Source organism: Lemur catta, chromosome 25 (genome assembly GCF_020740605.2).
Source record: "Lemur catta isolate mLemCat1 chromosome 25, mLemCat1.pri, whole genome shotgun sequence".
NCBI lineage: Eukaryota > Metazoa > Chordata > Mammalia > Primates > Lemuridae > Lemur > Lemur catta.
In genome coordinates, this window is record NC_059152.1 from 4,898,947 (window position 1) to 4,916,168 (window position 17,222).

The 17,222-nt window shown below is 38.3% G+C and overlaps 1 protein-coding gene across 4 annotated transcripts in view; it reads right to left on the minus strand.

Moving 5' to 3' along the window:
• SDCCAG8 (SHH signaling and ciliogenesis regulator SDCCAG8) overlaps positions 1 to 17,222 on the minus strand; it is a 203,529-nt gene that overhangs the window by 100,548 nt on the left and 85,759 nt on the right. For all 4 annotated transcript variants that reach the window (XM_045537208.1, XM_045537211.1, XM_045537210.1 and 1 more), the window contains exon 13: positions 13,207 to 13,349. In XM_045537208.1, coding sequence (XP_045393164.1) covers positions 13,207 to 13,349 — 143 coding nt within the window. The remainder of the gene's footprint in view (positions 1 to 13,206; positions 13,350 to 17,222) is intronic.

Here is a 17,222-nt window from a genome sequence, read left to right on the forward strand (position 1 = left end):
TTTCCACCCCCTTCCTCAATTACCTTAAGGCAAGACCTTCTTTCAGATGTGGACATATTTGCAGGACTGCAGGACAAAGAATTGAGATATTTTCATAGAGTTGATCAAGGGGGAAAAATGGATTTGCGAGATTCTGTTAGGAGTAAGAAGAGACTAAATGACAACTTTAAATCTGCCACGATCATTTACTAATGTGCTGCTATATCAAATAAGTCTAATTTTTTGACAGCACCAAATTAGATTTATTGCAGAAACTGCTGCATAAATAGCATATGGCTATGTTATACCACCTATTTCAAATCCTGGTAATGTTTCCCCCTCCCCCTTCAAAATGAATAAATTGAGCCAAGCTATAAACCTTCTGCAAAAAAAGAAATATACAAGTTCAAAAGCAGATGTAGGAGATCTGGATTTCTTTGTTAAAGTCATAGTTTTAACACGGATGTCCCAACTCTATATTTAAAGATCCACGACTCCTTAATAAGTTAGCAAATTTAACAGGTCAGTTTTCTTTCATTTCTCGCAGAATGATTTAATTTGATTTTTGTTTTCAAGGTTTTTGGCTCTGAATCATGCTTCTATTTTGATGTTCAATCCACAGTTACTTGGGGCAAAAAAGAAGGGCAAGTGGTTCTGAATCAAACCTAGCTTAAATTAGGTTATAAAAAATTATTAAGTAGAAATGCATGCATCACGTGGTTGTTTTTAGTTTTCATTTTGTGAAAGACATATGTGGTAGAAATCGTTATCAAGAAAGTCTTTTCTAAGTTTAACTATAGCTTTGATATTGCAAACTCTTTGATGCATAAAATATATAAAATGATCATTCCATGTGGCACACTGTATACATTAGGACGGCAGAACCATGCAAACGGCAGAAATCAAAGTCCAATGGAGGCTGGGACTGAAAACTCAGACGACAAATGCAGAGATGGACAATATCTCCTTTCTTCACCTCTACCCCAACACCCACTCCCACCCTCCAAGTTTGACACAATGCAGGCTCGATTTTCCTTTTCGAACAAAGTTTCAGTTCTCCCGTAGATGGGAAAGACGTTGCAAGGTCTTATCTCAGACCAATGGGCACACCACTGCAAACATCATGGCACTCAGCTACCCCGCAGACTCTCTCTCTGTGGTCAGTCTTCCCAGCTGCCCTATCTGTTACTGTCTGATTAGTTCTGCTAAGGAGCCCCTCCCCTGCCAGCTTTCGGTGCCATCTGTTCTACACAAGATGGCTGCTGCCCAGCAACCTAACACTGCCCTCCTACCTGGCACCCGGCTACCATCCTTACCCCAAAGTGCTAACACAGGTTCTCACTGCTGGCAGAGTCAGGATTTCATTACTACTACTTTGACAAGTGCAGGGTTGTTTGTAATTTCTCTTTTATCCTGATTTTGATTGTACAACCACCTCCCACTGATTCAGTTTGCTTCAGTTTTGTTGCTCACAGATTTCACTCTCCACATTAATCTCCCTCTGGCATGTTACTGCATCTGTTCCCTTTTTTATTATTAATTTTCAAATTCCCACCATTTTTGACAAAAAGGAGGTAATCTACACTCTGTTTCTGCCCATTTCATTTTCTTTAATTTGGAAGATAAGTATGAAATCGTGCCAAAGAAGTTAATTCTCCGTTAACAGTTTATTTTCTGGCATCCCGAAGCCTTTGTATATGAAAAACAGATAGGAATAAATGTTGACTGAATCACAACAACATAGTCGCAACCATTCCTGAATTTAATGAAAAGCAAACATATGAAACGGCATCTAAAAAGTTTATTAGTTACATGAGTAGTCTCGTGCTGTCATTCTCTCTTCCACTTTTAACGGATAATTCTTTGTGCAAATCAGTTTGAGTGCAGTCTGAGTGTGGGTTCCTCGGCCGTGCTGAAATGGGCTCTATTTTCACTGTAGATGAATTTTATTATTCCTTAATACAATTACCATCTTTCCTCAAACCAAATGTTGTTGACTGATTCAACAGCAAATGATGCTGAATGAATGCCTGATATTTCAGAGACAGGTTAAGAATGGAGAATTGCCATTAATTCAACAAAGCAGAACTTAAAAAGCCCCTACATTACAGAGCTGCTTCCATTAGATACTGTTCTGACAAAGAGTTGATATCAGGAATGGCAAGATGGTTTGCCCTCTAAAGACTAGGAGGATCTTTTAAGATTTAGAAAGTCGGAAGTAATGTATTTAACAATATATTCTCTGTGCCCCTAATTGGCAACACCACAACCTTGCCAAAAAGGGCTTTAGTAATTTGATCATGCCCTCAATTGCCCTGAAGTAGTCTAAATTGATCGATGCATTGTGACTGCTAATTAATTTATTTTACGTGAATTCATATTTAAAAGCATTGGAGTCCTTGAATAGATGAGCAACAACTCAGAGTTACAAAAGCCCGGATGAGTTAAAATGATTCTGTATGCTCCTAAATATCCTCACAAAATCCCAGTTAAGATCTGCAGGAAATAAAGTACAGGAGATGTTTCCCAAGGTGACAAAAACAATCAGAAACAGAACTAGGGCGGGTGTCAAGCTCGAGCAATGCCCAACCTGGGGAACCGCACTTCAGATCAGCTCCTGGAAAATGGGCAAAGCTTGAACAATGCCCAAACCCGCTTTTAAGGCCTCATTTTGAACACCCTCCACCTCCACCCCCTGCATATATTCCAGTAGTGACTTGTTACTTTTCATTCTGCGTACTTCTTTCATTGGTATAGTTCCATTTATAGCAGTTACTTCCTCAACACTGGGTACATTCTTTTGGTAAATCTCCTGGTCAGAAATGGGCTTCTTGAAGGTAGACAGTCAAGGTGTCAGAGGGATGTACCCCTTATTCGCCGACGCCTGCCCTGGGGAAGGAATCCCTTCCCTACACTGCAGCCCAAGCAGCGTGTGGCTCCCCCACCTCCTATGGTGCACCCCATCCGCACCCCCACCAGCCCCACAGCTTGGTCAAGACAGCAGAGGCTCGGCCTGCTCACGGGAGCCCCTGTGCCTGCTGGGGTCAGGGCCACGCAGGGCCAAGGTAGAGCAGCAGTCCCCCCTTAGCTCGATGTTGGCTTTACAGGCTGCTTCCAAACACTTTCTGACCTATTTGGTGCCTACTCTGAGTTCCTGAAAGTGTATCCTCCGCTTAGCAAATCTAAGAGAGCATTAGCATAGTAAAAACGTGTTTCCTTCAAGAGGGCCCTGGTCCCCCATGAGACACGGCTTGAGAGGGGCATTGAGGAGAAGGAATATTCTCCAAGCCTCTTACTTTCTCAGGCTCCTTAAAATGAGCTGAGAGTCCAGGATTTATCAATCAATGAATCACCTTATAACATACTTGCAGGTATCAGGGAAACATGAAATAACAAGCGAGTCATGCCTAATAACTGACCTAACGAACACCTCTGATTAAGAGGAGGCATTTAAGAAGAAACTAAACATCAAGTTGATGGGGTTTTCTTCCATACACCTTTTACTTGAAAATAATATTGGAGACCAGAACTTCTCTTTTAGCAAAACACTCTGACCTAGGGCTACTAGGATAACAATTCTCTGTTTTTGCTTTTGCTCCCCTCCTATTTTCATTGAACTTGATGCTCGCTGTTGAGTCGAGCAAGCGGTGTGGGCAATACATTCTCGGTTTCCTCTGGGCTTCTTCAGAAAATGAGTTGGCTGCGGCTGCCACCATGCTCCAGGCTGCGGGCCCGTGTGGCAGGGGAGAAGAGTGCATCCCCAGTGTAGATTTTCATTGCACGCACATTTGGGCTTCGCAGAACTCAGAGGAGCCAGCCAGGGAACGTTAAGCAGAACCTGCAAACACACATTTCCTGGCAGCGTCTGACACTCTAACCTCTCCCGCCCCGGGCCACACTGAGACCAGGGTTCTCAGTCCTTCAAACAGGTGGAGCGGAGAGGCAGAGGCAGCGTGGTGTCCACCAGAGCAAAATGCAATGCCTTTTCTTCCCTGGCTCCCTGACAGCCTGTTTTTCTCTGATACCGGGTGGGGGAAGGAAAAGAGGGCGCAATTTAAAACAGCACCAAGGCCATCTATTTCAAGCCTTGAAGATGTTGGTTGCACATATATCCATTTAAAATTATTTTTGACACATTCTCTGCTTAATTTATTCATGAAAGGAGTACAAGAAAAAAAAATGAGCTTAACTTTTAAATGGGAACTTTTAGGCTAAAAATTCTTGAATAAAACTCAGGAGGAAAAAAAAAAAGATAAAGTTCACTGTAAAATAGCAAGAAGATACATCAATGTTTTACTATCCTCTTCAATTGAACAGAGGGTGAAAGTTTGGTTTTCTGACCTAAGCTTGCTATCACCTTAAGATAAGTGTGATTCCTTCTTAATTTTTCCCGACAATAAAGAGCAGAGGCAACTTCATGCAATGTTTATAAGGAACCTGCTAAATGCCTGATGCCAGGCTTGGTGCTGGGGATACAGAGATGAGAGAGGCCTGGTTGGTGAGCTGAGATCTTACAGCCCAGAAAGTATTTCTATCGAGCTTTAAAATATGTATTTGCCCTTATTTGTGACTATGGCATCCGATGGTCCCAACTCCTTCCTTCCTCCTGGCTGCAGGATTTCAAGATTCAGCTTGTGAGACTCCCTTCCTCATCTGCGAAGGACTGTTCTTCCTTATGCTGGCTGTAAGGTTTGAGCAGCAGAGCATCTCAAACTTCTTGTGGTCACAGATCCACGTGTTTGTTTTACTTTCTAATCCTTTGCAAGGCATTGGTTTTGTAAAATATAATAAAAATGAATTATTAGAAAAATTTTTAAAAGGCTCACTGATCATGCTTTTGGAGACTGTAGCCATTTAAAATTGACGTAAAGGTTTCCAAACACTCATTCTCCATTTTTGGACTTCTATTGTCACAGACTAGTGACAAGGAGCCCGCCACAGACCACAGTTGGTGCAGCCCTGCTGTAGGGGCATACAGTGCACGGCATGTGCTAGACAGTCATCTCTGCATCCTTTACATCTCTCTTTTCCATATTCGAGGAGTTCTCCAAACAAAACAACAGAGAGACCCTGTGAAGAACTGATGATGCCTCCTTGAACTTGAAGATGTTGGCAATGGAGAATATCACGCTCAAACCACCATGAACTCTCATATACTCTTCTTTCCCCTCTTTCTACTTCAAACCATTTCTCAAAGGAAAAATTAGAGGTTGTATTTTGAAAAAGACAATAGGGGCATCAGAGCAGACACCGAGTGTCTTACTTGCCCAGGATTCCTGACACCCTCTCCTAGCAAGAGCACCTTCCCTCGCTCAGTGCCCCTCTCTTCCTCACTGCGTGTGGCTCTGCTGGGGCTGCAGCCACAGCATCCGAAACGTGACTCACTCTGTCTCCAAAGGGTGATCCTAAACTGAAGGTTTTGCAATTGGAAGCGGAGGAGCTAGGAAGTCACATTCTTACAGTTTGAGATTGGGAGTCTCTCCTTTACCTTCAGTTTCACACTGAAGGACGTGACTCCATGGCGTGGAAGAATCGGAAAGAATAAGCCAAAATTTGGACAGAAGTTGAGCCCTGCTATGGAAAGTTAGACTGTGATAGATTACTGCTGCCGCCTTGAGTTCTCGCTGCAAGAAACCCCGAGGCCATTTGCACCTGGTCTGTACATGGTCTGGCTATAAAAAATGAATCGATTCCCTTTTCTGGGTTTCTGTCAACTGAACCAGAAAGTCCTGACTCATATTGGTAGTCTCAGAGGTCAAGCAATTAAATTCAAGAAAATACTTGCACTGGTTACTACGTGGAAATGGAATGCCATGGAAAGGAAGCCTTAACGACCTCCTCCCAAGTGATCTGTCCATCATCATGGAATAACCTGGTGATGGCTCTGTTGTACCCTTTCTCACCATCAAAAAGATACAAATTCTATAGTTCAAGTTGCTATCTTTCTAGGTCACAGGTCAGATCTTCCCATTTGGAACAAAAAAGTAGGTCACAGTATCATATCTGTTTTATGGACACTCACTTAGATTCCTGCTCTGAGAAATTCTTTGCAGTACATACATATCATTGAAAACAACATTTATGTGATAACAGAAATAACAACGTTAAAGCCTATGCCACGCTGCCATAAGCTGGAGTCTGCAAGTTTAATGGCAAGTGGGTCTCCCTTTTGTATTTAGGGCAATTCAAGTTCTCAATTCTATGGAAAATAAACAAAAGAAGGCTTCCTGCAACAGTTCCCCTCCAGATCAGATACAAGAAAAAGATGCAGGATTTGAAAGAATGTGTTTCAACACGTGGACAAAAGGTATGGGGAAGACTGCCCTGGGAAGTGTTAATAACAGCCATGTAAACATTCAGAAGTGGTTGCTTTAATAAGTCCTATCATAAACGAACCTTTCCACATGTATGCAAATGGTAGTCTTATGAGAGGGATTTAAATTCTATAGCTCTTTAAAGATGTTTGGATATGTCAAAAACAAATATGCGAAGGAATTTCTACATTTTTTTTTTTTATAAAAGCCTCTCTTTCCTCTTGGGTAAACATGAAGTGAAGAAATAAAAGAGAATGACACTTGTCTTATAAAATGTTTAAATGAGTAAGGCAAATAGTGGGCCAGAGAAACAATGTTTCTTAGGAAAAGGCCAAGCCAAAACTAAAATCCACTGACATGTACTGATATCAGTGCATAAGGAAGCAGATAATAGTTATTTCTATTATAAATTCATGGTACTGATTTTCTAAGTTGTCTCTTGGGGAACAATTGCATTAGTCCATTTCCCTAGTAATTTACATAGCATTACAGCCTAATGGATAAGGGTATAAGCTTTGCAGGCAAATTACTGAGGTTCAAAACCTGCTTCTATAACATGTCAGCTGTGTGACCTTAGAGGACTCAGTTTATTTCTCTGTGCCTTAGCTTTCTCAGCTGTAAAATAGAGAGAATAGAGTCTGTAGAGCTATTGGGAGGACTAAAAGAAAACACCCAGCTCAATTCCTAGAACACAGTAAGGGCTCAGTAAATGTCAGCCACTACTGTTAGCTACTGCCTTTATTATTTTTTAAAGAGCTACCGACATGCAGCACTGTACCAGGCAGATACTAAGACGAATATGTTCTTAACCTCCATGCCGATTACTAGGCATTGGTTTCAAACAGTGCCATATATATTTTTTTAAGAGATAGGATCTTGAAATGTTGTCTAGGCTGGCCTTGAACTGCTGGATTCAAGTGATCCTCCTGCCTCAGCCTCCTGAGTAGCTGGGACTACAGGCATGTACCACTGTACCCGGCTTTCACTGCCATCTTTTATTATGGAGAACTCTAGTTTAAAACTCTGTGTGTGGCCGGGCGCGGTGGCTCATGCCTGTAATCCTAGCACTCTGGGAGGCCGAGGCAGATGGATCGCTCGACGTCAGGAGTTCAAGAACAGCCTGAGCAAGAGCAAAACCCCGTCTCTACTAAAAATAGAAAGAAATTATCTGGCCAACTAAAAATATATATAGAAAAAATTAGCCCGGCATGGTGGCGCATGCCTGTAGTCCCAGCTACTCGGGAGGCTGAGGCAGGAGGATCGCTTAAGCCCAGGAGTTTGAGGTTGCTGTGAGCTAGACTGACGCCACGGCACTTACTCTAGCTGGGCAACAGAGTGAGACTCTGTCTCAACAAAAAAGAAAAAAACCTCTGTGCGTGTGTGTGTGTGTGTGTGTGTGTGTGTGTGTGTGTGTGTGTAGTTTTAAATGAGTCCATTTAAGTGACATGCATGTTGCATTTTACCAAACCTATCTGCATTGTTAGATTATCATTTGATTCTGCTATACTTAAACATATATGTGTATACAAAGTTAAAAATGAAAAAAAAGCTATTACAAGATGATAATATATAGTATCACATGGACATGTAAAATTCTCAATAAAAAAATTCAGCCTTATGTCCCTCTGATACTTTTTACCCTGATATGTGTGAGTATATATATATTTTTTTTTTCTCTTTTTAATTTTTATAGAGACAGGGTCTCACTCTGTTGCCCAGGCTGGAGTGCAGTGGTGTGATCATAGCTCACAATAACCTTGAATTCCTGGGCTCAAGCAATTCTGCTACCTCAGCCTCCCAAGAACCTAGGACTAGAGGTGTGTGCCACTACACCCTATTATTTTTTTATTTTATAGAGATGGGGTCTTGCTATGTTGCCCAGGCTAGTCTAAAACTGGGCTCAAGCAATCCAACCACCTCCTCCTCTTAAGGCAATGGAATTACAGACATGAGCCACCACGCCCGGCCCATATATTTATTTATATAGCAGTACTGGGTTTGAAACAACCATCATAAATTTGTAATATATTAACCATTTCTACAATAATGACTTATTGAGCTCCAACTCTTTGCAAAATGCAGAGCTAGGTGCTCTGAGAAATATAATATTAATTATACCTCCCCTTCTACTTGAAGAATAATACATTCCAGAAGGGAAACATTAGTAAATATACAAAAAACTTCATGTATTAATTCGTTTGTTTTCAGATTTTGCTTTTTTCTCCTTTGAGTTACTGATTTAGTATGTAGCAAATGCCATCAGCTCAAAGTGGGAAGAAGGATTCAGAGGGAGAAGTGCTCCCTTCTGACAGGCGTCATCAGGGAGGGCTCCAGTAGGAAAATCAGGATTTCAAGAAGACCTTGAAAAGAAGGTAAGATTATAATAGGGCCAGAGAAGGTCGAGGGGGGTATTCTAAAGTGTAGAGAACTGAAAAACGAGAGAAAATCCCCCCAAAAGTGCAAGAGGAGCTGCGTGCACTTACATTTGGCTGGAAGTCAGCACGTGACAAGATTGGTAGGGATGAAATAAGACTGGAAGATTGACAGCCTTTCGGGACGACCTAAAATTCCATGTCGAGTGATCTGGACCTTTTCTAATAGTCAGTGTGGCACCATGGAAGGTTCTGCAAGTAGGGCGGCAGAGTCAAGGCAATGGCTGATAAATGTCTACGGGGCAATGGTTAGAGTTAAGGCAGTCGCTTATGAATATTCACTGGGCAGTAGTTAGCAAAAGAGATGGGAAGGGTATTAGGAGACAGTTTTCACAACCTTGTGAGAAATCAACAGAACCTAAGAGACAATGAATTGAAGTGGTGGGTATGAAGGACGTTTCAATGAAATCTCTGAAGTTCAGACTAAGGAAACATTGTAATCAAAGGATCATCCAAGCAATTTAAATGCCCATTGTCCATAAATAGGAACTTAATGGATTGTCTTAAATCATTGTTAGAACGATTGACTATCAGAGTTGGAAGGAAACTTACAAATCATCTAGTCTCCCCTCATTTTACAGGTAGGTAAGCACCCAGATCTAAGCCTACGGTCATGACCTTTCTCCTGACACCAAGTCCACATTGGACATCTCTGCTTGAGTTCCAACATAAAATGAATTATTTTCCTCTGCTACCTATTTTAAGGTTCCTAGTTGTCATAATGGATCCTCTAGTCAACTTAGGCTAGAAACCTTGGAGTCACCTTTAATTCTGTCCTTTTATTTACTACTCTAAATGCCTCTTGAAGATGCTACTTCCTTTCCATTTTACTGGGACAGCCATAGCCCAGGACTTTGTTACTGTCCCCCTGGATTACCGTGCTTATATGCTAATTGGGGTCCCTGTCAGTCATTTCTTCCTCAGCCCATCCATTTGCACGATGCCTTTCAATTACTTTCTTTAAATACACGCTTGCATCTGTCATAGTTCAAGCTCTCTTGACTTCTTACTCGAACGGCCTCCTATCTGAGGGGTTGGTAAGCTTTTTCTGGAAAGGGCCAGAGAGTAGATATTTTAGGTTTTGAGGATCACATTCAGCTCAGGTGTGGTAGTACCATACAGAATACATAAAGGATAACTGTGGCTATGTCTATAAAACTTTATTTAGGATGTATAAGATTTATGTGTCACAAAATACTATTTTTCCTTTTTTTTAACCATAAAAAATATAAACAACCTTTCTTAGCTCAGGGGTCATACAAAAACAGATGATGGGCCAGATTAGACCCAGGGGCTGTAACTGCTGGCCCTGCCCTAACTGGCGTCCCTGTGTCCTATACCACCTCTCAAAGTTCACTCTCCACACTGCTGTCTGAGTCAGGGTCCCAACCCGGAAAGTCGATTATGTTGACAGCCCTGCTTAAAATGCATCACGAGTGACCCATTACTCTCAGAATGACCCAGGCTCCAGAGTATGGCCCACGAGGCTCTTCCTCTGGTCCCCGCTGCCCTTTCCAGTGTTCTTGGCTATCAAACACCTAACTTATCTGTAGAGTTTATGTTTTCTCCCATCTTTATGTCTTTGCATATATTGGTCCCTCTCCCTAGGGTACCCACCCTACCATTTTCCACTTTGAGAACTCCTATTCATGAACTCATTAATCAAGATTGCTGCCAAACGTCTCCTCTTCCTTGACTATCCCCTTCCACTATCCCCTTTCAATGATCGGCTTTCCCTGACTATCACCCTCACCTCCAGTGCAGAGTGAGCCAATTCTCCTTTCTCTGTGCTCCTGTGGTGATCTTCTATCATTGCACCATTGTCACTCTCTATTATAATTGCATCTATAGATCTTGCTTCTTTAGTAAAGTGCAAGCAACCTAAGGGTAGAAACTGAGTCTTAATTTTCTCTCTATGCCTAGGGCCAAGCAAAGTAATTAAAAGATAGTCAGAGTTTAATAAATATTTGTTGACTAAGGGAATGTTACACTCACCAGTTGGGCCCTTCAACAAATGCTGAATTTCTGTTTTCCATTTTTAAATCCAATTTAAATTCAATAAGGAGAAACACCAAAAAAAGTGGTAGACTATTTTTCTTTCAAATTGATCTACTGATTTCCACTCCAGTTTTTAAATTTTCTTTGCCCCTGAAGGTTTGGATCCTTATTTCATCATTACTTTATAACACAGTTTGCACATTCAATTTTAAACTGTGTTTAGAATATGCCATTTGAAATTTTTAAGTTGAGACTGAATGGTAAGGTGCTATCATGTGGGAGTTATGTATTTCAGCTGATCTACACTGAAAAAGAAAGACACGATGTTTTTTAGTCACACACCTGAGTACACTGAATCAACAAAGAATGGTGAGGGGTGGCAAACTTAAAAAAAAAAAAAGTAATGTATATCAGAAATAGTAAGCCCAACAACCAAGTCACATTTTCAGTACAAAAGAGAGGTATGCACAGTTCCTTGCATTTCTAATTGTCATCTTTAAATTTATGGATGTAGATTTTATAAAATACAAACATAGACTAAGCATAAATTGCTTACAAAAGAGTACTGCACTTAGCAAATAGGTAATTAAGTTTTATTTCCTATAAAACTCGGTTTAAATTTTCATAGAATTGGTGTAAATAAAGCTTAACACACAAAAAAAGCTTTCTACAGAACCAAGCAAAACTGTTTTTCTTAAGAACAAAGGAATTAGTTACCACTCGTCCATTTTCAGCAGTTACTGCATCTTAATATGCTCTGCTTGTAAGAAATTGATCTTGTCAAACACTACAAATTGATGCTGCACAGGAAAACTCTCTGCAGACTTTGACTTCGGAAATTAACTCTCTGAATAAGACAGAATGGCAAAAGGGGCCAAACCAGCGTTAATATTTATTTACTGAAGCTCAGCCACACTGAGACATTCAAAGCTGCCCTATTTCTATGGTGTGGTGGTGCTTAGCACACAAACGGTTAGTTCTCAATAGAAAAGTCTGACCGAAAAGAAAGACTATTAACATTACCATGATGAAGCTAAATTGTGAAACTTCTGAGATTCAATAACCACAGGAACTATGTTAACATTGTTCTCAGTTCTACAATTACAATCACTGGGCATTAAAAGAACAGCTATTATTCTGCAGTATTAAGCATTTTTTTCCTCCTGAAAGTGTTTCATCTACTGGGATTTTTTCCAGATATCATACATGTATAAATGATTTATTTTCTTCCTTTCCTTTTCCTCTCTTTCTTTCCTCTGTTTTTCTTTCATTGTTTAAAAGGGATGGTGTCAAATCGTTCGGAATATCATCACAACAAAATGTTTTTTAACAAAGTTTGATTTTAACAGAACCAGAGGCATCTTAACACTAACCCAAAACTTTGGGAGGTTCACCAACCTCCAGAATATTTTTTTCCCAAATGCAGGCTGTTCAAGTGGTGCTTTTCTCCATCTGTTATCATACCGTGCTCAGAATTACATTGTCATATTTAATGTAAAAGGGATCAGTCCCCTTTCATAGTTTAAACGCAACATATTACTCTGATTGGTAGCCCAGTGTTTTTCTAATTTATAAACCAAACCAAATATCATACACTTACGTGTTTATTTAGACAAAGTTCTCTCTAAAAAACTCTAAGTACTGGAAAAACTCAAAGGCTTGATCTGAAATTGAAAAATCGTACTAAAATTCAAAATGAGAAGAAATCGCTTATAAGTGACTATAAGTGGTAAAGTGAAATATCTACTATCTCTATTTGAATTTTTCTCTGTATGTATGTATTTGTGTGTGTGTGTGTTTCCAATACAGCAAATTCACAATACTGGTAACCTAAAGAGTCTTACTGTAATTTAGGGCTTAGCTATATGTTTACTAAAGTTTATGACATTGATAATCACATCACAGTATCTCATTATGAAAACAAACTAATTTGAACTTTAGTGGTGTAAACCTGGTTCTAATAATGATTTGAACATGAACGGTGCCAATCAATTTCATCTCTAAATTTTACACCTCCTTAGGACGCAGATTCTTTATTTTGTATCAGTTCCATTTCAATTTGCATCTTAGGTTTTTTTTTTTTTTTTAATTTTGTCTCTTTAAGAACTGAACAGTTTTTTATTATTTTCCTAAGTAAATTCCTCAGATCCGTCAGTTCAACATTTTTATTAGACATAGAATTAACAGGAGAGGTAGAGGTGATGGTAGGAGAAATATGTCATTTTGCTTATAGTGATAGAGAATCACCTAAATATTTGAGCATTGTAGATGAAAGGTTCTGTAATACATCAGTAATTCCCTGCCACACTTATCATTCCCATGTCTGCGTGTTTTGCTTACCGCATCTCCACTTTTCCTAATATGCCTGAAAGCTGTGTGTGAATTGAATGACTAAGACTAACTCTAACAACTGTTTGGAAGCCTGTGGCAAAAATCAGTGGAATGAAATGGGTGCCACGGTGCATAATGGGATTAGGGAGTACCTGGTGAGGTGCAGTTGGTGCTCAGATTCGCCCAGCAGTTCTGTTAGTTTCAGGCACTCCTCTCTGGCCCGGGCTGCCTTTTGCTGCGCCTGTTCCAAGTGCTGCTTGCTTGCACTCAGTTCCATCCTCAATTTCTCTATTTCCTTAGGTAGAGAGAGGGGAAGAAAGCATCCATATAAAATATATGCACTTGAATTCAAAATCAGCTCATTTTTATTTCTGCCATGAATTTTAATCTGATGAAAAATTATTAGAAAATTTAGGCTAGCTTCCATTTTATGACAAAGGGAATTAGCACATCCAAAAATGCACATGAGTGAGGGTTTTTTGGATTGTAAAATTAAATCTAATTTTAAAAATAAAATGATTACATGAGAGTAGTCAAAATGGATAATTGCACTTTCAATCTGAGGCTCATTCCCTTTAAAATGCCACTACCTTAAACATGTAACGTTTTTGTTTGAGATTCAATCAGACAGACACACGTAGTGATTTACATCAAGTCTGTGACTTCTTATTCTGAAAGATAGATTATGGTTCCATTTAGATGTTTTGAAAACCAAATTAAAGGTTAAAATAACTTGAGATATCTTTTAGAAAAATATGAGGTATAAAATATGGCATCATTATAATGTTCAATATTATTTGGAAAGAATAATACAGGAAAAAATACAGCATAGAATCTTTCTTTAAGCATTAAGAGTGTATGAGATTTCTGAGCTAAAATAATATTACATTAAAATTTGCAATTTAAAAAAACAACAAAAGCCCTCTAAGACTAAAAAATATGAACATCTAAAATATATGAAATCTATGATAGTTTATTCTGTGGTTTCAGGATGAAATTATCCTTATCTTACTGAAACTCAAATATTTCAAAGCAAAAATGCCCTATATAGAACATAGTTTTAAATAATTTATATATTAAAGTAGAAATAGTTATTTGTCACAGAAAATCTATAAAATTAAGTAATGAAAATAAAAAGATAAACATTTATAAAATATTTAGGCTATTAAAATAAGAAAAACAAAAAGAAGAAATGGCAGAAACATTTTAAATTCAGCAGAAAGCAAGAAGCAATTTTGATACACAAAAATGCAATCTGTTTGAAAAACAAAATCATACCTAAGTAGAGTGCTTTAAAGTTAAACATATTTCAGATTTCCTCATGTCATTACTTGATATTCTGAACAATCTCCAGTTATATTTATATCATGCAAGATAAATAATTCATTTATATTTTTCTTATATTCATAACACTATAAATATTCAATTTATCAAAACTGTACATTAACAACATAACTGATTATGAGTTCTCAAATATTGTTTTTTTAAACCTATATAATAATAAGCATATCACTTTCATTTAGAGTAAATATGCTATATCTTTCAGATTGGAATACTAAGTAAAACTGACTTATTTCTTTAAACTATATTAAGTTATTAAGTTATACCAATATATTTACAATATCATAATTAAATATGACTAAGAGATGAAAAACATAATAGAAAAGTCTATTAAATTTTTCTTATAAAATTTACAAAAACAAAGAAGTATAGAATTAGAATTACATGTTGACTTTAAAACTTCAAAAATTCATTCTTTTTTTTTTTTTTTTTTTACAAAGTGCTATATCAGGAAACTGTGCTAAGTAATATTATGGACTCAGAGAGTGTCCATCTCTACACTTAGGAGTTAACAATTCATCTTGGTAAATGATATATATACACACAAAAAGACTATCAAAATGCAAAGCACATAAAAATACCAAATGAGTTGCAGAGAAAATTCATGCCTCAGTAGCCAGATGAGAGATATATTATCCTGGGCAAGAAAAGTAAAAAAGAAGGTAAGGACACAGAAACTCATGGAATGATAGATTAGATCACATTATGAAAGGTCTTGAATTGTAGATTAATAAAGCTGCACTTTCCTTATAGATAATGGGGAGACATTAACACTTTAAACAGGTATGTAATATAAGAGAAGTTGGGGTTACAAAAACTGGGTCAATGTGCACAATCAATTTAAGGTGGCAAAGAATGGCAGAAGGCAGACTGTGAAAAGATAGTTGCAGTATTCTAGACATGAGGGGTGGAGGGACTTAAAACAGAAATATAGAGAACATGATGGTTTTATGGAAATAAAAGAAGAATCAGAAGACCAAAGATGACTCCAGAATTTTGAATTGAGAGATTACAAAAGAATGACAGAAATAGAAAGTAAATTCCAAACTTTTTTTTAAAAGAAAAGATAAAATTTTTTTATAAGCACTATGCAACAATAACATATGTACCTTACCCTGTTAATTCAGTTTTAAGTATAAATCAGCTACTTTTTTATTTTCACATAATAAAAAGTCAGAGGTTGCACTGAAAGACAAGCATAGAGGTAAAGAAGAACATGGGTCTAAGATCAGGACTTCAGACACAGCTCTGACATTTTTCTGTGACCTTGGACAGGTCACTGAACTATTATACAGTTTCTTTAGTCTAAAATGGGAGTGATGACTGTAGCAAGCTGCTAAGACTTTTGTGAAGATTACATTAGATGATGAGTACTTAGCAGAGTGTCTAGCGCATCGTAAGAGCTGAATAAAAGATAGCTAGTATCATTATTATCACTGATTTTTTTCCCCTCTATCTTTTAAGAACAGCAAAGTGATAAGAGAAAATGACCTAAGAATATATGACTATCCCTAAAGAGTTCTCGATTTAATTCAGTAAAATTTCCCCCCTTCTCAATAAAGCAGCATCTTGGTGAAAACCGACTCAAACTTTATCAATTGTAACATAAAAATGTGCAAAGCCTTTTTGTTAGGAAGATGGAAAATTACTGCCTGCTTCTGATTATCCGTGCCAGCAAAAGAGCTTATTGGTGCAGATAATCAAAATCAACAAATAATCTAACCAGCTGGCCCAGGGTGCCACACTTACTCCCTGAGTCAGGAAAATCTGCCATGGCACCAAGTCCAACAGTTAGAAGAGAAATCTCTTGCCAGAAATGTCATGCTCCCACTGGCAGGATAACCCTTTGCCTCACCCAAGTAGGTCAGGGCTGCTTCCTTGGCTGTACAAGTGGCTCAGGGATGAAAGACCAACAACAATCCTAGGCCAATGGTACATTATTCTCAAAGTACACTGTTAACCTGCATGTCCACAGTGCGGTTTGAAGCGGCCATCTTTTGGCTAGCGAGGCAAAAGCAGGTCCAGATAGCTTTACACCTTACCAAAAGATATGCTTCAAGTCATGAGTACAACGGCCAGAACAACCAAAGGTAGAAACTGTTAAAAGTGGTTACCTCCAGGGAATAGTGCTAGGGCTGGAATATCGGGAAAGGCAGACTTGTTGCTGTTCATTTATATCCCTCTACACTGGAGGAAACACTTTTCTTTATCATGGACATATGCAACTTTATTTTTATTACTGATTAAGTTGTTTTTTTTTTTTTGTCAAAGTAACGCACCTAATTTAAGCCAAATAGTACTAAATGGCTCATGATAAGGAAGAGTAGTGCCCCGCTCTGCCATTCATTCATCTCCAAACCCATCCCTGCTAATGGCACACACTATCAACTCTTCTGATGTGTATCTTCATATTTTTAAATGACAAACTTATATTCCTATTTCCTGATTTTGCAATGTTAAACTTTATACATGGACTTCCTACGTTAAGACAGGTAACGATTTAGGTCTCTTACACCACTCACCCTACACACTCACCTCACGCTCCCATATAATAATTTTGGTTAAATCACTAGTCAGTAATCCATTTACATTATAATGAGTATGGAAAATTTGTTCACGACTGAGACAAGCAATATCTTCTTCAAATTAATTTTTTTACACTATTTTATTATTTCTAGAATTGTTTGATTTTTAACAGTTTATTTTTCTAGGTAACTGACAATTTATCCCAGGTATTCAAACAGATCTGTCAAACACCCATCAATAATATTGCTTCAAATAACCAAACACATCAGATAAGTTATAAGTTCCTTAAAAATGTTTCTTC